The sequence below is a fragment of the Physcomitrium patens genome, chromosome 12 (assembly GCF_059467195.1).
Source record: "Physcomitrium patens ecotype Gransden chromosome 12, ASM5946719v1, whole genome shotgun sequence".
Classification (NCBI taxonomy): Eukaryota; Viridiplantae; Streptophyta; class Bryopsida; order Funariales; family Funariaceae; genus Physcomitrium; species Physcomitrium patens.
The window spans coordinates 14920862-14943645 of NC_143421.1; the positions used below are offsets into that span (position 1 = coordinate 14920862).

Here is a 22784-nt window from a genome sequence, read left to right on the forward strand (position 1 = left end):
GAAAAGAATTGTTTTCAAATAAATTGCAAGAAGAATGGAAGTACTCACAATAGGAAATTCTTCAAAAAAAAATTGTATCCAAGACTTATTCTATAAATAAATTTTCTTTAATTATTTTTATCCATAATAGATAATTATTTCTATCAATAGCTAATGGTAAAAATAGAAGAGCTTAAAAATATTGGAATACAATGATAATAGTTGGAAACATAGTAGAGGTAGTTGAGGATGTTGAAGCACTCATTATAAGTAAATCTATGAAGAAAATACAAGATCAAGTAGAAAAGATTAACTAAATTACATCTTAAAATATAAAGTTAAATAAAATGATAAATTTAAACTTGAAATCAAAAATATTAAAGAGTTAATAATGGATTACGGCAGCAATAACAAAGAACAAATGAAAAATGGCAATGGGAGAAGGAAGACAGCAGAGAGTGATAGCAAACAATGACAACTGCAGATAATGATGGCAATTCTAATTGCTTATGGCAGAGCACAATAGTGAGTAGCAGTTTGGTGGCAGGATCATGAAGGTAGACAAGAGCAGTAGTAGTAGGTAGGCACGACAATAGAATATAAGGAAAGAAAAAAAAAACAAAGAGAAGGCAAAAGATAAGGTGTACACAAATTTTTAAGAATAAAAAATAGTATATATAATTGATAATGTTGATTACGTATTGAAGATTTTTTAAAGAGATATAAGAGTAGCTAGAAGTAATGAGTATATATACAAAATATATACATACACTCAAATAAGAGAGTATATAAAAGGACAAAGAGCTTCTAAAAATACTATGTATTGATGTAGTTGTCTCACTTATATACAAAGAGAAGGAGAGAAGATAAACGATTTTTCTCTACTACATTCTAAATATTATAGCTACAATATTTACCGTAACCACAGTGAATGTTATAGAGAGTACTACCTACATTAAATGCTTTCAACAAAATGCATGCACTATTTTTGATTACTACAAAGAAATTCAATTTTGAATATCAATGAATCTAAAGACAAAATTTCGTATTTATAGCTTTATTTTTAGCTTGCACATGTCTAAGGCAAAAGGCTTGAGCAAACTTGTCTTAAGTCATCACACCAATCTTATTGTTTAAATCTATAAATAATAATTGATGAATAATTTGTTGATATTCATTCTTAAAATGGAATACATAATAGTTTATACCTAGTGTGAATGACATCATGTGCTAAAATATTTAAAATGTAAAAAATGAGAGAGGTTTATTTTTCACACAATATATTTTGGTAATAGAATTGATAGGTAGAAATGCATCCAATCCATGGTGAGTTATTATTTTAAATTATTTAATTAGTGGTGTAAAAAAATGAGAATGCCAAAGTATAAGGTATTAGGCTATGTAATGAGCAATTCCATGAATTTGCCACAACTGATCTTGTTGATTTGTTCAACAATTGATTTCTATAATACAATAGAATTGGAAAAATTGATTAAAACTTTACAGTATCTGACAAGCAAAGCCTAGCGGTCATTCAAATGAATAGAAAGAATCCACAATCCATCATCATGTTCACCTTCAAAATAAGAAAAAAATTATCTGCTCTCAAGTAATGTAACCAACAAATGGTTGTCTATCCAATTAATAATAAGAATTCAACTAAGAGAATTATTTTTGCTCAATTTTGTGAATCATTTAAAATTCTAATTTCCTATCTAATTTTTTTAACTAAAGCTATTGAATGAATTGATAATTAGATGACATAGCCAAATTAGCTTATAGAATGTTTTTATAACCATGGAATGTAGTCTATTCCAAATTAGCATGGTTGAAATACATTCTTTTTTATCTTCTTGAAGAGATTGCATTTTGAGCTTACAAAATCAAATAAAAACTTTAATCACAAAGTCTACAAAAAGCTAAGCTTTTACTATTAGCAAAGAAAGACAAATATCTTACTAATAAATTCATTGGCAAAGATATCATTTAATGAAAGTTATGTAAAAATTGCCTATACAATCCAAGATGGCCAGAGAAGAACAAGTATAATTTTTTTGATGAACAAAGATAACAAGATGAAGACACACATATAAAAATTTCTAATAATAACCTCAAAGCTATTTTTTCAAAGTTTAGCTTTTTAGCTCTACTTGATAGCATAAGTTTGGCTTACATGTTCTTAGAAGGCCAATTGGCTTCTAAAATTTGGAGCACAAATGACCAAACATGAGCAAATTGTCTTCCAACATCCTCAACTTTTAGTTTCAATTGAGTGCTCTTTAAGATGCATCCATTCATCCATCATTTGTGTACATATTAAATACAAAGCAACAATGAACCTAAAAAAATTTGACATAATTTTGTAACTTCATTAGCAATGAAGTCAAACAATTATAAAAAAAGATAAAAAGAGAAGTTATAAAATATTATATATGATATATAGAAATGCATTTTTTAAATAGTCTAATAGTTTTAGAATTCAATTTTTTAAAATTTTAGTCAAGATTTCTAAATTTTCTTGATAAAATTATCATACAGGGACATTTTCATGTTTCTATCATCTTACAATTATTTATATACATTATAGCAACAAATATGCAATCACATTCATTTAATGTTATAGTAAGATTAATAAATATAAAATTTGTGATGATTCTAATTGAAAGATTGAAGTATTAAGTATCCAAAAAAATATGATAGTAATTGAAGCACTTCTCATTAATTAAGTTAGAAGATTAAAAAATACGAAATGTATAGAATATGCAATAAATTTTAAAGTAAAATATGTAAAAATATTAGTCAATATTTTAAAATAGAAATTAATATAAAGTATCTTCATCTTTATTTAATAATAGGTGGAACTAATAAGCATAACTTTACAAACATTTTTACACACTCAATTTTAGTATCTATGAAAATTTATACAATAAAAAATTAAAAAAAGAAATATAAAACACCTTTTTTTTATAAATATTGTTATTTGTATAAAATATCAAAAAAATATTATTAATTTTAAAAAATAATAATAATTGTTGTTAGAAAATTATAATAATAATATTCAAATATAAATTTATAAAAATATTTTTAAGTTTTATTTTTAAAACTTTAAAGATGATAAATATTATATTTAAATATTAAAATAAAACCTATAAAATATATTTATATGTTTATATATCTTATATATAATTTCATATACTTAAAATATATAATAAAAATTAAGTGTATATATGTAATTATTAAAAAATAAATTTTTATATTAGTATTTAATTTTTTAAAATATTATTGATTACTATTAATAATTTAATATTGGTTATTAGTATAATTCCAATAAGATAAAAATCCCTATTTTTAATATTAATTATTGATATTTAGGTTTTATATCATATATACTTAAACTAAACCACTCTATTACCTTTTAAATTTATGAAAGTTATTTCAATGAGTTTATGATATTTATTATCCTACTTTAATTCCTTCTAATATTCTTTAATGATTAATAGAAATAAAAAAAATATTATGATAATATTTATAAAATCAAAGTAATTAACTTTTATTTAATTTTAATGTATGTCTTATTTTATTAAAAATTAGATTAAATTAAATTATCAAAAATTAAAATTTTATTCAATGAAGACCAAAAATTCATATTTTAGATTCTATAAAATAATTCTAAAGTCATAAATATTTTTTTTCAATCTATATAAATTCTAAAAATAAGAATTTTATTATTTTATATATTATTTAGATATTTATGTGAAATTTAATTGCTTAGGTTTGATGAAGAATGATATAATCTTTTACTTCTCTAGACTAAATATGAATGAAAAGATTTATGGTCGTTTGATACTTTTAGTCATTGGTACTATTGGTTATATAAATTTTCTTACTAATACTTTCTAAAATGGTATTTTCTTGTATTTTAAGCTTATTTCATAGATATTTTTTATTTAAATTTTTTATAAATTGATAAAATATAGTTATATAAGATATATAAATAAAATTTTATTATAAAATATTATAAAAGCTTATTGAAATAGATTAGTTATTCAAGTTTTTTTCTTTTTTTTTAAAATTTTTAAATGTACAATACAAACTTCTTTTTAAAGTTTGTTTTTAGATATATTAAACTACAATATAATTTTTTTAGAGCTTAGATAATTTTTTTTAAACAATTTGAAGTTCCAAGAATTTTTTATATTGCATTTTTATTTAAATTTATATAAGTAGATTGTTATTATGAATTAAAATAGATATTTTTTATGAATAATTATTAAATAGAAAACTTGGTTATAATTTAAAGTTAAACAAAGATATAATTTTGATGACATCTTATTATTATCTTCTTCTTCTAGAACTTGTTTAATGTCAAATTTTTTATAATGTCTTATTCTTATATAACCTTAGTATCAAAATTCAAATTGCATCTTTAGAAGAAGTAGAGTTTTATTGTTGTGTTGTATAAAATACTAATCAATACCTTTTTTAATATGATGTTTTTGCTAAGCTTTAAATAAAAATATCCTTTATAAATATTTTTAGTAAAGAAACCTTGTACTTTTCAAAGAACTAAACTAAAGAACCTTGCACTTTTAAGGATAATTAAAAGATATATTCAAAAAAATTGATCTAACATAGATTCTCCTCTTATAATACCATTATAAGAAACTATAAGAATGTTATAATAACCATGTAATTAGTCAAAATTTATATTTTTGTTTAACATAAGTAATTTTTATTTAAGCCAAGTACTTTTATAAAAAAATCTAAGAACCTTTTAACTTTAGAATTCTAAATCCTATATTCTAAACCTTTGTAATTTTAATGTAGAAGACTTTCAAAAAATATTTATTTTAATTAAACATACATCAACGTTGTCTTTAGAGATCTGAACAACCACAATACATTTTCAAGTAAATAAAATATTTTCATAGGCATCGTAATATGTCCAAAACATTATATTACATATTTACGTCTTAATTAAAGCTTAAAATTTCTCAAAGTAAATATTCAAAAGTCATTTTAAAATCCATTATATGTATATATATATATATATATATATATATAGATATATATGTTTTTAATCAATTTCTTGTGATGCAATCATACTTCTTCACAACACACAACTTCAATTTTGTGTTAAAACAAGTATTTTAGAGTGTCGAGTAGCTTGTATGTGGACATACAGCTACTTCTCTAATACATATAAAGTGATACAGATGTATACTTCGTGTATTGTCATTCGAAGACGGCCCGTATTAGCCATTGGTTAGACCTACGACCGTGAGGTGCTTTGGGCACAGTCGTCGGTAGCAGGAGTCGTCTCCATCTCTTTCGCGCGATGCGAAGTGCAATGGGACAGGGCAGCATTGGATCGGTGGCGAGGAACATCAACGAATGCGATATAGCACGACAAAAATTTCAAGGGTCTTCTATCTCAGGTTTTGTTGACAAGGTAGGAGCCCGAGTTGGACCATTACGCACTGCCCGGAAGGGGGTACAGAGCAGGAACGTTGAAGGGATAGGGGTGCAGTAGAATTAAAAAGGTGGAGCCATGCTTCGAGTGCGTGCAATGTCCTTCTTCACGGGGTTCGCAGTGGCTTCGGGCATTGCCATGTTCCAGCTGCAGAGGGATGTGTGGGGCAGCCACCACAATCTCTCCGATGAGGTGAGTAATTCCCTCATTTGCCCGTTGTGATTATTCCATCCGATGTGTTGGTTGTTGGGTACTTGCTCTTATAGATCTGTAGCGCATGACAGTCACGAAAATATGTAGTCGCTGAAGCTTATAAAGCTTAGACCCTCTCCCGTTCTGGGCATTGCCAATAAAATTGTTCGCGTAGTCTGAACGGGTACAGTGACTGGGTTCGATCAAGAAATAGGACGAGCGGAGATTCTAGGAAGCTCTGATTTGTTCGTGAGTATGGCATTAGAGTTGTGATGAGAAATATATAATTCAAACTCTTCTCTGGTTTTATTCCCAATTTCAAAATCTTTCTTAGAGGGATATTTCTTACTTTTGCGTTTTGTTGCTGTCGTCGACCGTGGTCTTCCAAATGTTGGACAGCTTACTTATGATGTTATATCTTGATTTTTTGACAATTGCCAAGTTAGGGTTTGTATGCTTTTTTCCTTGGAAGAAGTATCCGTCGCATAGAGGCATGAAGTAAATCTTACTGTCCTTTTGTGCTTTCGACTTTTGTTTGTGAGAAGTTCAATTAGCAAATTGTAGCATTCTCAGAGGTCTACACACCACGATCTCAAAAGAAGCTTGTAATAAAGAAATACGCGGATTCGATCTTCTCAGATTGCACCAGCAGGACTGTGCAGCAGTAATAACTAGCAATTTCGTTTCCCCTTGTTTGTTACATTTTAAATATGGTGTTTTGTCAAGACAAGTCTGTTTTTAAGAACAGCTTAAGGTTTAACAATAGTTTTAAGATGTTTAGAGTTGATTTCCTTTACGAATTGATGGGTTTTTGATTACAGACAATTCTGCGAATGATTGTAGTTCAGAACTCACCTTTACCTTGGCCTTACTACCTATCATCTGAAAACTGCCGAACTGTAACTCACACTTCAAAGTCGTGTATCCTCAATTCTGTTCTGTGCAGGCAGAGGAACATTTTTCACAATTGGAGAAACGGATACAACAACTTGAAAGTGCGGCTGGTAGTGGGGCCGGTTCTTCTCGACCTCACCTGGTTACCTCTTTACCAGTACCTCCGTGTAACGTGATGATTTAGAAGTTAATATGTGTATTCAGGATGTCACCCCTCATGTAGTTATGCAGAGCTTTGTATCCTAATCAGGCACTTACATTAATCGTGTTTAAATGATTGCAGGCTGTGCAACGCGATTGATGACACATTTGATTTAATTTAATATTTTCATAATATTGTGCCCAGGGCTTCTGGCATATCTTGCTTGTTATAAAGTAGTTTTTCGACAACATAATAGAGAATATTGCCGATTAATCTGCAACAGAGTTCTGCATGACGTAAATTTTCTCCTATTGTTATCGACATCGCTCATTCTCTTGTAAAGTTGAAGTTCCTGCGCCTTCAGTTTTCAATTCATGGAAATAGAGATGAATGCTGCACTGGACACGATAATTCAGTCCAATTTCTGTTCAAGAAGCATTCTTGCATACTTGTAGCATAAGGATACTCTGTAATATACTCTATTTTCGCCCCTAGAGAAACTTTGTACCGCTTGTTAAGGAAGAGCTAGATTGAGATGGAAGAATTGTGAATGTAAGGGAGTTCATTGCGGTATAAAATGTTTTTGAGAGTGTTTATTGCTATCGTATACTGATTAATCTGTGTCAGTCTAAGAAAAGATAGTGACCTCAAATTATCAGTTACACATTTCCGTATATGGTATTGGTGACACTGCAACTTAGAAAATCACCGGATATTTTAATTGGTCAGTCCGAGATGTGGCCTAATGTTTACTCCAATTCTTGCAATTTCAATTGTAGTCGGGTTAATTACCCGTAGGCCAGCATGTGGACATGGTGGAGGTTCTAAAAATCGCACCTCTGAGCTCATCCTCATACTAGTTTATATGCAGTTACAAGAATGCACATGGCAAGTAAATTAAATAATTTTTCGTCAGCATTCTGTTCAATTTGAAAATAATACTTTGTACTGAGATATCTTTTGTGACTCACTTGGTCCAAATTCTGTACATTATTAAATGACTGCAGCAGAGGATGCAACTATCAAGTAACTATCAATCTTTACAGAGCAGATTCATCACTCATGTCTTCAGATGTTCTCCAACGACATCCCCTGTAACAAAGTACAACGGCCATCTAAGTAGCGCCGCTGTTACATTCTTCTATTCTATGGTCTGAGACATCTTCTATAGCTAGATTCGGAGTTATAAGAAAGACCACTATTGCAAGGTATCTTAACGCACAGCATGTATCCTAAAGTTGACTACATTGCCGTTAATGTGGACCTTAAAGTAAGTGCTTGCCGATCGGATTCATTAGCAATGAAGCTGTCGTGGTCAGTGAGATCAGGCGTCGACTGATATTGGTCATCCAGTCTCATCAACTCGACGACCAGTTGGACCAGCACCAAGTTCGATGTTCCTTACAGGTATTGCACTTTGCAGTTTCCCAGCAACAGAATGGACCTGCAATATTCAAGAGGTGAAAATGGTTGGTGACCACAAAATCATGACTTACAGTCCTTGGAATGTAACCAAACTTAAAAAATAGGACATTAAAGGGCTGATAGTGAGCACTGTTAAAAGCCCTTTAATGCGACATTACAGTACTAGAATAACAGTTGTAAACCTAGTCACCCCTCAGTCCATTCTGTTGAAAATGAGGTTCAACGCTTCGTGATAGATCAAACGAGAGAATAAAATTAGTCACAAACCTGGTTTCGTGTTTAAGAAGACCATTTTCTCCACCGCTCAATCTCAGCTGCATCTACACTAAAGCGAGCTGGGTCATTCTCTACAACTCCAGTTACCTTATCCAATTCATCAACCTGGAAGAAGAACGGTGTCATTCAAGAATGCCATGTGTTGAAGAAAATCAGTTCACCAAAAAGGACAAACATGAAGACATCAAACATCTGATCCATACAGTTGGTCTTTTCTTCTCCGTTATCAGTTACATGCTTCTGGCGTGAAAGGACTATCTTAGAGATCCCCAATGGAACATGACAATCGTAACCCCAATAATCACGATACGGTGGCAGTGAATTGGAAACATACATGAAAAACATCAAAATGAACCACAGAAAGAATAAAAATGGCACTGCATTACTATAAAACAAACTAGAGCAATCCATGTTTCTATCCCTCACCAAACCATCACACAAAGAGTTGCCTAAAATAATAAGAACCAAACTCAAAATGCAAGATTGTTCTGCACAGCCACTTTCCACACTCAGAAAAGCCCGAATCTCTCTAAAAACTGAATGTCAAAGAGTGACGCAGATAGGCTTAAGAAACGAAATATTTCTAATCGTTCAAAAGCCTGCCCAAAAATGGAAATCAGAAAAACAGATAAATGACGTAGCATTCAAGAACAAGTAAATAACTCACAATCTAGGTTCAATTTCACCAACGAGAACAAAACTTGCAGTGTCAATTTTAGGTCTACTACATAGGATTCATACAGTGTGGGACATTTAACACTCTCACCATACCTGCCATTCGATATTCTCACAAGAGGATAGAAGCTCCTTACTAAGCACGCTCCGCTCTGTGGAAGAAAATGGCAACTGCTCCCATCGAGCAAATGTAGATTGTAGCTTGGTGACCTACATTCCAATAATGTCACATTACAACCATCCCCGCATATTTGTGCGGAGACAGTGTATGCCCGGCCACAGGCTGCACGCGATCCGAAACAATCATGACTGAAATTATCAAGGCCACAAGCAAAATCGAAGTAGACACAACCAAATCGACCTTACTGCAATATTTAGTTACCCATCACAAAGCTTCGAAACCCTCGAACAATGATCCTTTGCAATTAGAGCATTTCCTGCAGCAGAGAGTCCTTTCTGTCAATAACAAAAAGCTGAAGAAAAACGAGAAGAATAGATTGGGCACTCACAGTGTCCTGGATTTCTAATTTGACGAGGTAGAAAGGATCCGACAACGACATAATGGTGCGCACTCCGAAACTAGTTGGGTGTTTCCTTTTTCAAGACACCTGGATTCATTCAAAATAGCAACTCAGGACTACGAATCGCATGGATAACGGCGAGGAACCGTGCGGCGTACGAGTGCACTCTCACATTCATGGGCATCGTCAGATCATCTGCCTGACAATGAGTTCCTTCACGACGACCTGTACCTTGATCCTGCACGCTTCCATACACACCGGAGCGTGTGCAGTGACTGCTCATTTCACACAGCGTGAATATTTGCTGCGATTCGATCCACGTTCGACATAGTCAAGTCTACGTGGATTTCGAGGAGATGAAGGTCCATTTGAACCATCGCTATTGGAAGCGTCTGACAGGTGTGGGGTTCTCAGTCCTCTTCATAAGGCATCGCTACTCTGAAGCAACCACGAGCCCAGCCCGTGACTTCTGCGGTGTTTGCGGGTTGTGTGGGGTTTCTGTGTATGTGTTCCTATAGTGATCTGCGTACAGTACCGCGCACTGTATTTTGAATTAGTTCGTGTGTAGTTGTTTGTGGTCTACCGCTTGAGTTTCTGTGTTGCACTCAGTTCTGCTAGGTGCCCTAACACTTCATTGAAGTTGGTAGAATGGTATCCATAGCTTTTATCTGTGCACAGATTAGCATGGTCTTTGCTTATGTGCTCACACTTTGCAATGGTGTTCACTTCAATGAGGGACCAGATATGGCTTGTCCTTCTTGCCGATATCCGTGTTTAGAGCATCCTTAAAAAGGTAGCATGCGGCTCCATGTGTGATCTACTTATACGCGGTTGCGATAGTTATTTGGTATCCCACCAATGGCACGAGGGTATGTCGACCTTATACGCACCTTTGTTCGACTCTTGGGGGGAAAATTCAAACCTTCCCAGCTGGAATTTTGCAAGTGACCACTGGAAGATCCTGTCGCTCTGCTTCGGAGCTGTGCTTCTCCTACTACTTGTCTAGGTTCTAACCTTGTGGCCGTAGGGTTTTGAGGGGTGATTCTTTATGTGTCTCGAATCCTAATTGGTGCTCCGACTGCGGAGTATCCTCCGCATAATTTGTCTATGCATTTTTTGTTCTCTAGGCCAAATCGCCAAAATCTTACCACGTTGGGTAGACATCGGAATTCTTGTGGGTGCACCGAATAAACATACTGGTCTGCTGATGGCGACAAGTTTTCTCTTTAATAAGTCACAGAACCCGTAGAATGCGGAAAATAGCCATATAATATACTAGCCATCACCCATTGTAGGTTTCGATAATAATTCCCAACAACATCTAGGGTGCCTGACTCTTTAAATTGAGTGGACTAAAGTAATTCGACAATTTAATTAGATATCTCTAAGATCTTAAATTTTGAGATTGTAGCACCATTCGCAATGATAGTTGAAGCACAAACTTCATGACAAAGGGAAGTCGTTACAGAAGTCTGGAAAAGTGGAAGAACCCTACTCTTCCTTAACTCTATCAGCTTAGGGGTCAAAAACTCTCAAGCTTCCACTAACATTCATTACACCGAAAAGTTATCTCGTCGTCGTCTTCAACCGCTCCTAACTGAGATGGACCCCTGTTGTCTTCGTGGTACAATTCTAGTTTCTGAATACCAGATTATGGCAAGAAACTAGACAGCACAGGGAACATGGTTGCGAAGAGGATATGCTTCATACATTGTCACCAAAAGAGACTTTTGAACAGTAAGTTCATCGTATAGTCTTTAGCATCCTTTATGCACTCAATACGGAGATGTCATGGGTGCGATCCGGTGTAATAGCTACATCAATGAGTAAGGTAACTACGAAAACTGCCAAAATATTTTAACCAACGCGACGGCGGCCTAGAGCAAAGCATTTACAGGAAAGCCCCAAATGAGGTTTCAGACGTTACTTCAAAACTGAATCATTCCCGACCGCATCCATCAGTCATTTCCCATGTACAACTCGTCCACACTGCTCTCAACCAGTTGCACCAACCAGCATCCAGGTGCACGAAGGGAGAAGAGAAGCACATCTCCCAATTTAATGCTGTTTTCGTTGCGAAAGTCTTCCCACCCGATTGTGAAACTCAGGTTTCTAGTACTCGAGAAACGTAGTTGCACCACACGACCAGTTAGTCCTTGGAAAGTATTGATTCGCTCGGCGAAAAACTTTTCATACTTGAGGAAGAATTCAGCTGGCACACACTGTCATAAAATACGAGCACAATGCAGATAATCCAAAGAACAGTACAGATTGCAGCTACAACGTCTACTATGTACCCAACAAGATTCCAATAAGCAAGCCAAAGTTATTCAAGTCCTGTGGTTTCATTATCTTGTTGAGCACCAAGATCGCAGCACCGCGTTCTGAGCTTACCAGTTTACTCGCCAGGTTGGATTCCCTTATCGCAGTTACAAAGTGAGGACAGTGAAATTTATCGATAAGCATGTCAACATTACGCTTCGTCCTCTCGGTACCGCGAGCATAAACGACTTCGTTCTTCACATGGGGTAACGAAAGATTCTGAGGACTTGCCCATAAATGTGTTGCTGACAGAGGGCTCGGGGCCTGAGTGACGAAACTCACTGGGAGCTTTGGTGCAGCGGACTTTTCGTGTATTGTTGTCATTTGGAGCTTCAGAGAGGAGACGCACCATGAACGTGGACTTTGTTACCAGGGAGAAAATCAGGTGATCTCCAACCTTCAACCCATTTTCAAGTACGAAAGTTTTCCATCCAGAACCGCCAAAGTGCACTCTGTCTTGAACATCGTATGATCTGATCGTCAGGTGCACAACCGTCAGTCGGCCACTGGGTCCTTGAAGGATGACATTTGCTTTCATGTTGTGTCCATGTTCCTTGACAAACGGAGCTGGAATCTCCTAAAAAGAAATCGCGCAGTTGCTTAAGAAAGAAGAAATGTGGCATTAAGAGCATACAGGTTTTACAAATAAAAAGGGCTAGAACCAAGATCCTGAAAATGTTATAACAATCAGCATGAACTAGAGTTGAAGCTTATCATTCACGTCTTTACCAGAATGTTCATAAGCAGGCATACAATTAAAAGATCTGTAAGGAAACGATGACCAATGCTATGCATCACAATGCATGTTAGCGGCCCATAATTTCTCACCAGTGCAACAAGATTGCGACTGTGTCGAACAGTCTTGATGAATGAAGGGTTTGTGGAAGGAGTAGTGCCGCAGACAAGTCTATCCTTGTCTTCTTTTTCATGGGAAGACATATTCTGTACAGTGGAGGTAACTCTGTACAGGGCAGGTATGGCAGCTTCACTGGATATCCCTAAGCGAGAGGTTGGAAGGTCTCGATCGATCTTAGTTTCCTGCAGCATTTGATCCATTCCCACAGATTAGCTGATCTTTGATCTTAGTCCGTCTTGCTTCACAAGGACGTTGTTCTGCCTGCGACATTCGTCCAAGATGTCACAAATAAAAGGTAAATGCAATACTCCTTGCTAAACCCTCTTAGCAGATTGATTTGGAATTCGCAAGGCCGGGAAAGAACAGCTAAATTACTCAGGAGTCTATCATGGGGGTTGTATGTGTCGAGTGTAACAGAAGGTAACTAGATGTGTAACCCTCTCTAAGCCTTCCAAATAGGAAGATCACAGGTGTTGATAATTGTCCCGTTCTTTGCTGAAGTACTCTGATCTACCACTGTATTGATATGATTTAGGAATGAGAAGTAGGTTCACCACCTCACGAAGTAGATCACGAAACACCAGGCCTTGTGAAGTTGTGTCGCTGAATTGGCCTTCTAAAGTTTATCAACCTTGATCAGCAGACTCTAATCACAACAAATCATCCATGTCAATCAATTGAAGGTGATTTGCAAGGTTGATAGAGTGATGAACATCCATAAACCGTGCAGTCCGCCTTCAGACTACACTGAGAAAACAATGTCAATCATTCAATCAATTCAAGATTTGTACTTTCAAGCTCTTCACAGCAATTTTGTCATCTCTCTATCGACGTTGTCATCATGAGAGAGGCAGGTGGATTAAAATGATAATAAGTACCCTCCAACTCAACTCAATTCGAGGAAGTGACGTGCGCCATTTGCCGTTACAATCGTCTGAACATCCTTGATACCAGAGTATGACTTGAGTATGAACAATAACGACAATAAGCATGCTTGGTGGGCCTGGAACTAACTTGAGCTTGTTGGACATGACCACTCTAGACAACTAGCTAAGAATCTCAACTGAATAGTCTATCTGTTAAAAACAGGTTCTTGCACATATCGACATTCAGATGAGCAGATCAGTGTAATCAGCCTCTTACAAATGAGAACTCCATTTCAGTTAGATCTGAAAGCACAATGAGGTAGCATACAACATAGTTTCGACTCGTCACGGAAGGGCAAAAACAGAAAAAAGAAAAGAAAAGGAAAGCGTGAACACTGGCTGGATGATGACATATAATATGCTCGTAGCTAAGCAGTGCACACAAAAGAACACTATTGGCTGATATGAAAAGAAGCTAAAGAAACCCTGCAATGTCATAAGAGCGATGAAACCGATTGAAAACGCACAATTCATAGAAGATTAAGTGCATTATTCCTGAGCATTTTACAAGCTTAACAGCTGTGATACCTTGTTTCTCCAACAAAAGAGATGGCATTTAGAAATTACACTGCACCATATCGTTCGCTCAGTAGGAGCCCGATCTTGATACATCGTTTACCTTGGTGGAGCTATGCTTGAGGGCTTCACTTTCCTAGCCCAGGTCGCAATTGTTGAAAAAGTTACGAACAGCAAATATAAAAGAACTAACAAGAGATTTCACCATCTAAAGTGCTGCCCAGATAACTACATCACCAGGGCGTAACCAGAAACTCTCCTGTAAGTAACAACCACGAGCTGCCTACTTGAAAGTCGGTAATCTTGACTTCAGGTCCAACCTTAAATGTCATTTTAGAAGAGGCAGATTGGGACGCCTCAATGGAGATGACTTCACCACTCTCCTCCACGTCTACTCTAACTGTGATAGGATACTTCAGTTCACCATATCTACCAGATTGCTTGTCTGAACTCGAAAATCGCAAATTTCCATTATCATATTGCACTTGAATTGCTTGGGAATACCGAGGGAGGATGTCGTTGAGAGAACTTGACAAAATGGAACTTGTGAGACTGCCACACGATCAGTTCAAGTACATATCAAAAATGCATCTGATTCGGAACGTTCTTCAGAAGGGTAGCTCAGGAAATATACGCATGGATAGGAAACTCTAACTTCCGAGAAAAGGCGTGCTTGCATCTACATACCTTGTATTGAAGTCCTGCTCCCGAACCCGGATATTAGCATGTACAATAAACGGTTGCTGGAACAGCCTGTCGTCGCACATATTTTTCTCAATTAAATATTTCTTTAAAAATAGAATTTCATCATCCTATGGAAATGGCAACTTAATCACATTTGATTCTTTTAAGAGCACTCAGTACTCAGCCCCTCATAAACTGGTTATCAAAAAGATGCAACATTTAGTACAAGTATAACGACGAATATTAGCGCTACTGCTGACTTTAAATTCAAAAACTAAAACGTCAAAAACCAATGAACAGCAGTAACGAAGATGAAAATGGCCTAGAAGAATGATTATGTTATGGATTTACCTATTCTTCCCAAGTTTGGCTCGAACATTAGAAGCTGCTAAGCCCACCTCGCTAAGAACAATGCCCTGAGAATGCACGATTGAATGCCATAAATTGAGACACTAAAGCAAAAGGAGAAACTGCTTGAGATAAAGCAGATAAAAACCGTTATTAAATTCAGCTGTTAACAATCGATTACAAGGACGACTTATACATCATTCAGGACATATCGAGTCAGATGACGAGATTCAGTTGGAGCCGAGATATGTTGCCTCGGGTGTGCCGAGAGTGTATTCTGGGTTTCAAGACTTAACACTACCCTGCTCGTCAACGTCCTTCAGTCTCCTTTCGGATAAAACATACTAATCGAGAGAGTTAGTACCTTGTAAACTGCTTTCTTGGCAGAAACTTCGATCCTTTTCACTTTGCCTCTTAAGAGGTCCCAATTGCTCCCGCCCACAGCCACATTCAAGTCCCCGCAATCATCCAACTGCGAATAAGTGGGGCAGCTGTGACAACTACGAAATAGATAAAATATGATACAGATAAATATATAAATAATGTCTTTATAAAAAAATGAAAGGAAAGGAAAGAAAGGAAAAGAAAACTCCACCAACAAATCCTTGACCTATTGGACCTGCAACAGATACCACCCCCACATTGTCTTTGAAGTGAAGTATGTTAAGCGTGGCTAAGGAGCATCCTACCTCTACCCTGTTCAAACACACTTTGCAGCATTTACAGAAGTACATGATACCAGCAGAAAGCATACCTGAGACTTCAGAAGTACTAAGAGAGCCTTCTCAAGGAGTCTTCCTACAAAACACCTGGAAGGTGACAATTGACCAGGCAATTGAATTGTTGAGTATTCTCCATCCTCCAGCTGAGAGAACTTGGAGAATACACGATTGTCCTTCTTGTTCGTTCTGCTTGAGAAGCCATAACTTCGATCGGCACACGCTATATGTAAACGCCCACCTGAAGAGAAAATCAACATGAAAATCGATACGGCAAAGCAATTCCAACTCAGTTGGAAACGATCCTTGACAAGTCAGCAACACTTGTAGGCTATAACCTTGTCCATAATTGTAATGCACGTCACAGGAGCGACAAAGGATAATGATCAGACAAACAGAAACCATTCTATACGAAATGACGCTCGACAAAGTGAGAAGAGTTGTTAACTACAATACTGATATACTCTCGTACCCATATTTAAACGGTGTCGAAAATTCTCAACCTGCATCTCTCAGCCATGTAGGAGCTAATCGGGTGGTAGAGCTGATAGATGTCCGCATAGAATACCCATAGGAACCATTATGCAATGCATTCCGCCGAAACAACCTCAAAAACTTATCGAGTTCAATGCCTCAAGAATCGTCGATCGCGGAAAAACCCTAACTCCAAAACAAAACCCCACAGTGCACAGGCATGGAGATGAATCACTACTTACTCAAGCTGGTGGAGATGACAGAGAAAGCAGGCACGAGCGCAGGCTTATTGCAATGCTCCAGAGGCTGGTGGTGCTCTACCATGGCAGAGTGCCCATGGCAGAGATACCACTGGGAATGCCTCACGCCAACAAGGGGCATCGTCACTAAGGCCATGGCTCCGATTGATTCCGATACTCCAAGCTTCCGGGTAGACGAAAAAAGTGACCAGGTTGGCCTCGCGATTGCTCCTGCAAGTGTAATTCTCTCGTGCAGATCCTTGTGCAACTCATTCTTGAACCCGGCATTGTTGAGAACAAATGTGGGGATCCATTCGAGAATTTCTCCATGGATATGAATCCTGAAGGCGATGAGGTCCCTTGAACACAACAGATATTTCGTGTGGATAAAGCGGTTGATGGCTTCAAGGCATTTAGTCTAGATTGACGGACACTTGTCGTAAAGTTTTGTAGTGAGAGAGTTGGATAGCTTTTACACAGTCTGCGAGTGATAAAGTGTGCGAGCTAAACTAAGAATTTGTGGGTCATGAAGAAGAGCTAGAGAGGATGGTGCAACTGAAGGTTGAAAACGTCATATGGATTACAACCTCTGTTACTTCTTCTTTCGTTTCGCTTTATGAGCTTCACTTCTTCATTTAGTAAAAACAATTAAAGAGGGTAATGAAAAAAGTACAAAGTTCAACTTTTGTTTTATGTATTTTTCATTTTAATTTCTGTCAAAACAGAAACGTGGAATCATTGACCCTGTTATGAGTTGAGACCACAAAAACCAAGAACCCTAGATTCAATTGCAAATGCTCAAGACAGAGAGGAATGGACATTGTAACCTACACCTTGTCTTCTTTTGCCACAAGGTTTTTAAATGGGTGTATATTAAATGGATTCAACACAATGACCCCTGGATACAAATACATTTAAATGTGATCCACAATGTGAGCTAAACATGCCATGTCTGTGTCACTCTTCGACTATGGTTCTGACAGGTTTACATTGAATTCGGAATCCTCACACAAATATCCTCCAAACGTCATTCTCGACTATTTGCAAGTAGCTCAGCTAGATTTCACATGAATCAGTGACAATCGAGGAGCTTGTATTGAATCAATGTGATGTGATGTTAAGAGATTCGTGGAAACCCAGGAAGGGATGCGGTGAAGATTCTGGTGAAAGAGCAATGAATAGCACCGAATATTCCTCGGTAGCCGAACTAGAGTGATATGCGGAAGATGTTTTGAGGTATAATTTAGCGAAACAAGAGTAGGTTTGGGCTATAATTGGAATCTTGGGTCTCCCTAGTCACAGCAAGTCTTTTCTTGTTTGGAGATGATGGAGAACTTGCAGTTAGTTTTCTTGTTGGGTTTCCGATTTTTTTGATGTGGTGGATGCTGGTGTTGTAGAGAACGGGAGTTAGAGTGGAGAGGAGGGCGCATTGCGTAGAAGGATGGGTGGGGCTTGGGACACTTGGTTGGATGGAGCGTTGGGGGCTTTGGAGAACTCCATGCTGCTGCGATCGCTGCGGCCGCTTGTGCTGAGTGAACCGGATGGCAATGAGGATGGGGGAGATTGCAACCAGCATACGTTGCAGACATTTGAAGATCTGGGGCCATGGGACCGCGCTGGAGTAGAAGTGAAAACCTCGCAGGTCACTGTGGATGCTTGGCTGAGTGCTTCGACCAGCACAGGTGAGAATGCTGGCCGTAGTGTGGGTTTTGGTGAATTTCTTTGACTTGTGCGGTGGCCCGCTTGATTTAATCGCTAGGTTGTACGAACAGGGGAGGACATTCACAGCTTGAATGATAGCGTTGGGGGCAAGGGTGCGAAAGAAGAATTTCACAAGTTGCTGCTGTTCTCTGGGAATGATTATCTTGGATTGTCCGTCCACCCAGCTGTTCGGCGAGCCGCCGCCGAGGTGCAGTCTGCATTACTCTGATCAGTGTGCACTTTCACCCAATATTTGCAATTGCTTGACCTTTGTTTGCTGACCTACATTCCCTCGTTGCAACACATAGGAAAAGTGAATTTTGGGGGTGCATTCTTGCCAACTGCAATGGTCTTCGAGGAATGCGTACCTCAATTTTGGCAGCAGATTGTTGTGGGTTTTGCTGAGGTTTTCTGTTTCATTAGGCTGCAGTAGAGTTTGGGATGGGGCCGAGGGCATCTCCGTTAGTTTGTGGGTACACTTCTCATCATCGGCGCCTGGAATCTACTCTAGCAGAGCTGAAGGACACCGAGGTACATCCTATCCTGTTAATAAATTCAGAATGACTCTTAGACAAAATGTTAAATGTTTTTAGATATCCTTCTAGATGAATGTTTCTTATGCATCTGCTTGTTAATTTTTCTTAAGAAGGTAATGAGGTAACCTAGGAACTGTGTTGTTCCATGCATTGTATTCGTTCCATACGTAGTCTATTGAGTTTAGTGGAATTCTAGCTGATTTGCTACTCTGTGAGAACCATTGCTTTGTGTCAGGAATGCTTGCTGTGCCCTACTGGATTCTCTGCAAACATGGCAGTTCTTACAGCAATTACAAGTGTGGTTCCTGGTAGAAATGAAGATAAGGAATCCCCAGTGGCCATATTCTCTGATGCTTTGAATCATGCATCCATTGTGGATGGGGTGCGTGTTTCTCAGCGGCAAAGCAATGCAGAAGTTTATATTTATAGACACAACGATATGATGCATCTGCACCAGTTACTGTGAGAATCCCGTCTCACAGACTGATTCTTTCTGCGTCTTTGGATTAGTGCATGAAAGAATTTGATCGCCCGTTGTTTGGTGACCCTTTTTCTAACGTAGACTTTCGCTGTTGAAATTAACCAGGACCAACTGCAAACGGGAGCGGAAGGTGGTAATCACAGATAGGTAGGTGGATATTTTCAGCTGCTTTTCTACTCTCTCCTTGTGCATCTCCTTGCACATTCCAAAATATTCAAATATTCATTTATTGAATTTTCAAGTATATGAGACGACAACCCGTTGCAGTCTATTCAGCATGGATGGAGATTTTGCATTCATGAAGGAGTTGTCTGCTCTACGTAAACAACATGATTTTCTGTGGATAATTGACGAGGTACGAGAGGCTCCTAAACCGATCCACAACAGCTGTTGACTTTAAATGAAGCCTGTATCTGCTGTATCTTTATGATATTTCAGAGCCAATTTATACGATGACTGCTTGAAACCTCGCTAAATCTTTCTTTTGCAGGCTCATGGAACGTTGGTATGTGGAGAGAGTGGGGGAGGAGTGGCAGAGGCTTTTGGAGTACAAGAATACGTTGACATCCATGTTGGAACTTTAAGCAAGGCAATAGGCTGTCATGGTGGTTTCATTGCATCCAGGTATTTCCGTTTGGTCAATCATGATGTTTTCAGAGGTCTGAAGCGCACATACAGGTTGCAGGGTCAGTGTATTAGTGCATTGGGTGTTGCATAGTTAATTATGAGTTTGAACATGCTTGTAGTTTTGACAAAATTCAGAAAGACAAAGAATGTTTTGCATGATTTCGAACTATTGAACTTTATATCTTCTCGAAACTTGGCTTGTTTTCATTGGCGTTTTCGTGATATGTGATGCTGCAGCCGCAAGTGGAAGCAGTGGATTCAAACTAGAGGTCGCTCGTTCATCTTCTCAACAGCTCTTCCGGTCCCTGTCGTTGCTGCTGCGCACGGTAACTTGACGTCATCACTTGAATGATCCAAGACTGCTTGAAATTTGAACAAATAACTTTATGTAGTCCAAGTGGAACAAAGGCGAAGTTTATGGAATAAGACATTACGACCTTTGGAGCCTAGCGTGTATGTGCAGCTGAAATTATGTGGCTGCAACTGAATACAACGTAAAATGTAAAATATAAGCAGAGAAATAAGATTTGAGTTTATCATTTATTGTGTTTTGCGAGATCTTATGGTTTGTACTGGTTTGGTATTTTTATGCAGCTGCAATAATGGTGGCGAAGAAGGAGAAGTGGCGACAGCACAAGGTGTGGGCCCTCGTTCGACAATTTTCAGAGGCCACGGGCTTGATTTTTACGAGCCCTATTGCTCCTATATTATTTGGAGATGCCGACGCCGCCTTGGAAGCCAGCAGGTACATGTCGGGCAGTATCGCAGTGGGTTTTATGTTGTCTTCTGTCCACATTGTAGTAGGTTGTGTAAATGTATGACTTCGACACCTGGGCGGGATAATTTTGCGCCTCGAAACAAAGCTGAAGATACACACGAAAGGGATGCATTGTTTTGCAGAAAGTTACTCGCGAAGGGATTTCATGTTCCTGCAATTAGGCCTCCTACTGTCCCTGTTGGATCTTCACGGTATGCCTGTTTCCTTCTGTCTGGAGCCTTCAATCAGTAACCCTTCAATCCCTGTCATTCTGCTTCACCATCTCCCATGTGCTCTGCATTGTGATACTTTGATCTCTTGCACTAAGCATTGAAACACGCTCCACCAAGAGGTGTGAAGGAATGCAATTATTTGAAAACTGTGGCACTGTTGGGAGCAGGCTTCGAATAACTTTCTCAGCAGGGCATACTGCAGCTGATGTGGAGGCTCTTGTCAAAGCGTTATCTCATTGGACCAAGACAAAAGGACCGTCCCTCAATTTTCTTCCTTCTCCTGTTTACTGGTTTCCTGCATCACTGACAGATTCTAAAACACTGAAATTGCTTCTTGGCAATAACCGTGAAGTGCAATCCAAAAAAGTTCGTCTGAGACCAAAGCTCTAGCGGAAAGCAGTTGATTTGGAACGAGCATTCTCCACAGTGAAGGTGCGAGAACTAGTACCCAGTCTAGAATATTAGCTTGAATTGTGAGCTGGCAGAAATTTTTGTAGATGTCGAAGTTCGAACAGTCTTTAAAGGTAGAATGACTATTGAATAATTGCACTGTAACCACAAAGTGGCTGAGGATTAACGATTCGGATCTAGATGAGAATGCCGAATGTCTTGGAGCAATTCAGCAGCATCCGTTGGTTAGTCGTTTCATCTTTGTTGCCACTACACCCTTCAAGATTTTTCAATGAAGTACCCATTCAGGATTTCGTGGTTTCTTGGACCAATTGTGAAGCTTGCTTAGTTGGTGGGTTTCTCGAGGGGAATTATTTTCCTTTCTTTTTATTTCTTGTAGAGGTAGTTAATTCTATATTCCACTTTTCTATTACACTTCTTAATGTTATATTTTGGAAGTCGTCAAGTACAATTGTACTATATATAAAAAACACAATTTAAACAAAAAAGGTTGTCAAGACCACAATTGATTTAATACAGAAAATTGTTTTGTTTATTAGAAATTTAGGAAATTTAAGCATATTTAAGAATCATAAGAATTGATTAGTAGCTTGAAATTGATTTAAATGATTAAAGTAATGTAAAATTAAGTGAGCCCAAAAAATAATTTATTAGCAATAACATAGATTTGCAATAGTGGATTGAATATAAATTGTTAGACATGAAAACTTTAAATGAATAATAGATTGCTATATTGCAGTTTTTTTAAAAAAAAAAAAAAAAAAAAACAAAAACAAAGAACTTAGAATTGGTAAAAGACTCTTACACTAGAATTATTCGATGTCTTTTTTATATAATGTGAATTTTTTTTGTTTGAAAGTTGATTATAAACAATTCATGTGATTTCATTTTTAGATTTGATTTGATTTGATTTTATTCACTTTGTTGATTTTATTTTTTATAAATATTATATATAAGGTATTAAAATCATAAAAAATTATTGTATTGTATATGAAAAATTCTAATTCAAACGTAGTTATCCAATTAACATAAGCAATTCAATCAAGAATGTATAATATACATATTTTTTTTAAAAGAATATGGATTAAAAGTAATGTAAAAATTGAAGTATTGAATTTATTAAAAAATAAAAATAAAAATAAATAATTTTTTCTTTTTAAACATATAGTAAACTTAATAAAGGTTTTTTGTGGTTTTTTATTTTTATAAATTTACTTGGATAGAAGTTAATTTCTAACTAAAATTAATATTAGAGAAATTATTAAGCCAAATCAATTTAAGACTATAAGCTATTAATAGATAAATTTATCATTAGAAACTTTTTTTAAGGTCTAAATTTTATTTTGGATTTTAATGTTAAATTTTATATGTCTAATG

The 22784-nt window shown here is 36.8% G+C and overlaps 4 protein-coding genes and 1 long non-coding RNA gene across 19 annotated transcripts; 2 read left to right on the forward strand and 3 right to left on the reverse strand.

The window, feature by feature from the left end:
• Window positions 1-5422: 5422 nt before the first annotated feature.
• On the forward strand, window positions 5423-7174 carry LOC112289537 (uncharacterized). The gene is made up of 3 exons (XR_002971912.3): window positions 5423-5644; window positions 6591-6680; window positions 6822-7174. It is a non-coding gene; the product is annotated as an uncharacterized LOC112289537 (long non-coding RNA).
• Window positions 7175-7577: 403 nt separating this feature from the next.
• LOC141046002 (syntaxin-61-like) lies at window positions 7578-9994 on the reverse strand. 11 transcript variants are annotated; one of them, XR_012218652.2, is made up of 5 exons: window positions 9809-9991; window positions 9439-9493; window positions 9153-9266; window positions 8373-8486; window positions 7578-8124 (listed from the first exon to the last, which is right to left on the reverse strand). XR_012218652.2 is itself a non-coding variant. In XM_073537621.2 (5 exons), exons 1-4 carry the CDS (start codon window positions 9858-9860, stop codon window positions 8385-8387), a joined length of 282 nt encoding a protein of 93 aa, XP_073393722.1. In that variant the 5' UTR covers window positions 9861-9989; the 3' UTR covers window positions 7578-8124; window positions 8373-8384. The 11 variants fall into 11 exon arrangements, 4 of the variants coding, with proteins under 4 accessions (XP_073393722.1, XP_090111113.1, XP_073393724.1 ...); XR_016505860.1 differs by lacking the exon at window positions 9439-9493 and adding an exon at window positions 9566-9664 and having other exon boundaries at window positions 9194-9339; window positions 9809-9945; XR_012218654.2 differs by having other exon boundaries at window positions 9418-9493; window positions 9750-9863.
• A 1510-nt stretch (window positions 9995-11504) lies between these two features.
• On the reverse strand, window positions 11505-12223 carry LOC149988054 (uncharacterized). The gene is made up of 2 exons (XM_090254988.1): window positions 11972-12223; window positions 11505-11689 (listed from the first exon to the last, which is right to left on the reverse strand). Exons 1-2 carry the CDS (start codon window positions 12221-12223, stop codon window positions 11636-11638), a joined length of 306 nt encoding a protein of 101 aa, XP_090111114.1. The 3' UTR covers window positions 11505-11635.
• A 1927-nt stretch (window positions 12224-14150) lies between these two features.
• LOC112289536 (uncharacterized) lies at window positions 14151-17209 on the reverse strand. 2 transcript variants are annotated; one of them, XM_024534797.2, is made up of 6 exons: window positions 16665-17209; window positions 15984-16189; window positions 15594-15701; window positions 15233-15297; window positions 14885-14950; window positions 14151-14749 (listed from the first exon to the last, which is right to left on the reverse strand). In XM_024534797.2, the coding sequence occupies exons 1-6, from the start codon at window positions 16816-16818 to the stop codon at window positions 14431-14433; spliced, it is 918 nt and encodes a 305-aa protein (XP_024390565.1). In that variant the 5' UTR covers window positions 16819-17209; the 3' UTR covers window positions 14151-14430. The 2 variants fall into 2 exon arrangements, with proteins under 2 accessions (XP_024390565.1, XP_024390566.1); XM_024534798.3 differs by lacking the exon at window positions 16665-17209 and adding an exon at window positions 16421-16619.
• A 458-nt stretch (window positions 17210-17667) lies between these two features.
• LOC112289535 (8-amino-7-oxononanoate synthase) lies at window positions 17668-21697 on the forward strand. 4 transcript variants are annotated; one of them, XM_024534794.3, is made up of 12 exons: window positions 17668-17897; window positions 18059-18343; window positions 18434-18570; window positions 18786-18893; window positions 19134-19360; window positions 19485-19526; window positions 19647-19734; window positions 19870-20003; window positions 20244-20332; window positions 20601-20751; window positions 20889-20975; window positions 21164-21697. In XM_024534794.3, exons 2-12 carry the CDS (start codon window positions 18103-18105, stop codon window positions 21384-21386), a joined length of 1527 nt encoding a protein of 508 aa, XP_024390562.1. In that variant the 5' UTR covers window positions 17668-17897; window positions 18059-18102; the 3' UTR covers window positions 21387-21697. The 4 variants fall into 4 exon arrangements, with proteins under 4 accessions (XP_024390562.1, XP_090111111.1, XP_024390563.1 ...); XM_090254985.1 differs by having other exon boundaries at window positions 20907-20975; XM_024534795.3 differs by lacking the exon at window positions 17668-17897 and having other exon boundaries at window positions 17913-18343; window positions 20907-20975.
• Window positions 21698-22784: the final 1087 nt, after the last annotated feature.

Bases quoted from the DNA above. Each gene is read 5' to 3' on its own strand.
- LOC149988054 (XM_090254988.1), bottom strand. From the start codon at position 12,223: ATGACAACAATACACGAAAAGTCCGCTGCACCAAAGCTCCCAGTGAGT. The intron at 11,690-11,971 runs GTAAGCTCAGAA...CTCGAGTACTAG, and splicing joins CCAACCTGGCGAGTAAACTG to AAACCTGAGTTTCACAATCG.
- LOC112289536 (XM_024534797.2), bottom strand. From the start codon at position 16,818: ATGGCCTTAGTGACGATGCCCCTTGTTGGCGTGAGGCATTCCCAGTGG. The intron at 15,702-15,983 runs GTATGCTTTCTG...ACTTATTCGCAG, and splicing joins TAGTACTTCTGAAGTCTCAG to TTGGATGATTGCGGGGACTT. The intron at 14,951-15,232 runs GTAAATCCATAA...GTGCGACGACAG, and splicing joins GCCAAACTTGGGAAGAATAG to GCTGTTCCAGCAACCGTTTA.
- LOC141046002 (XM_073537620.2), bottom strand. From the start codon at position 9,860: ATGAGCAGTCACTGCACACGCTCCGGTGTGTATGGAAGCGTGCAGGAT. The intron at 9,494-9,808 runs GTACAGGTCGTC...TCTCTGCTGCAG, and splicing joins TGGAAGCGTGCAGGATCAAG to GAAATGCTCTAATTGCAAAG. The intron at 9,267-9,438 runs GTAACTAAATAT...ATTGGAATGTAG, and splicing joins GTTTCGAAGCTTTGTGATGG to GTCACCAAGCTACAATCTAC.
- LOC112289535 (XM_024534794.3), top strand. From the start codon at position 18,103: ATGGGTGGGGCTTGGGACACTTGGTTGGATGGAGCGTTGGGGGCTTTG. The intron at 19,527-19,646 runs GTAGGTGGATAT...AACCCGTTGCAG, and splicing joins AAGGTGGTAATCACAGATAG to TCTATTCAGCATGGATGGAG. The intron at 20,976-21,163 runs GTATGCCTGTTT...TGTTGGGAGCAG, and splicing joins GTCCCTGTTGGATCTTCACG to GCTTCGAATAACTTTCTCAG.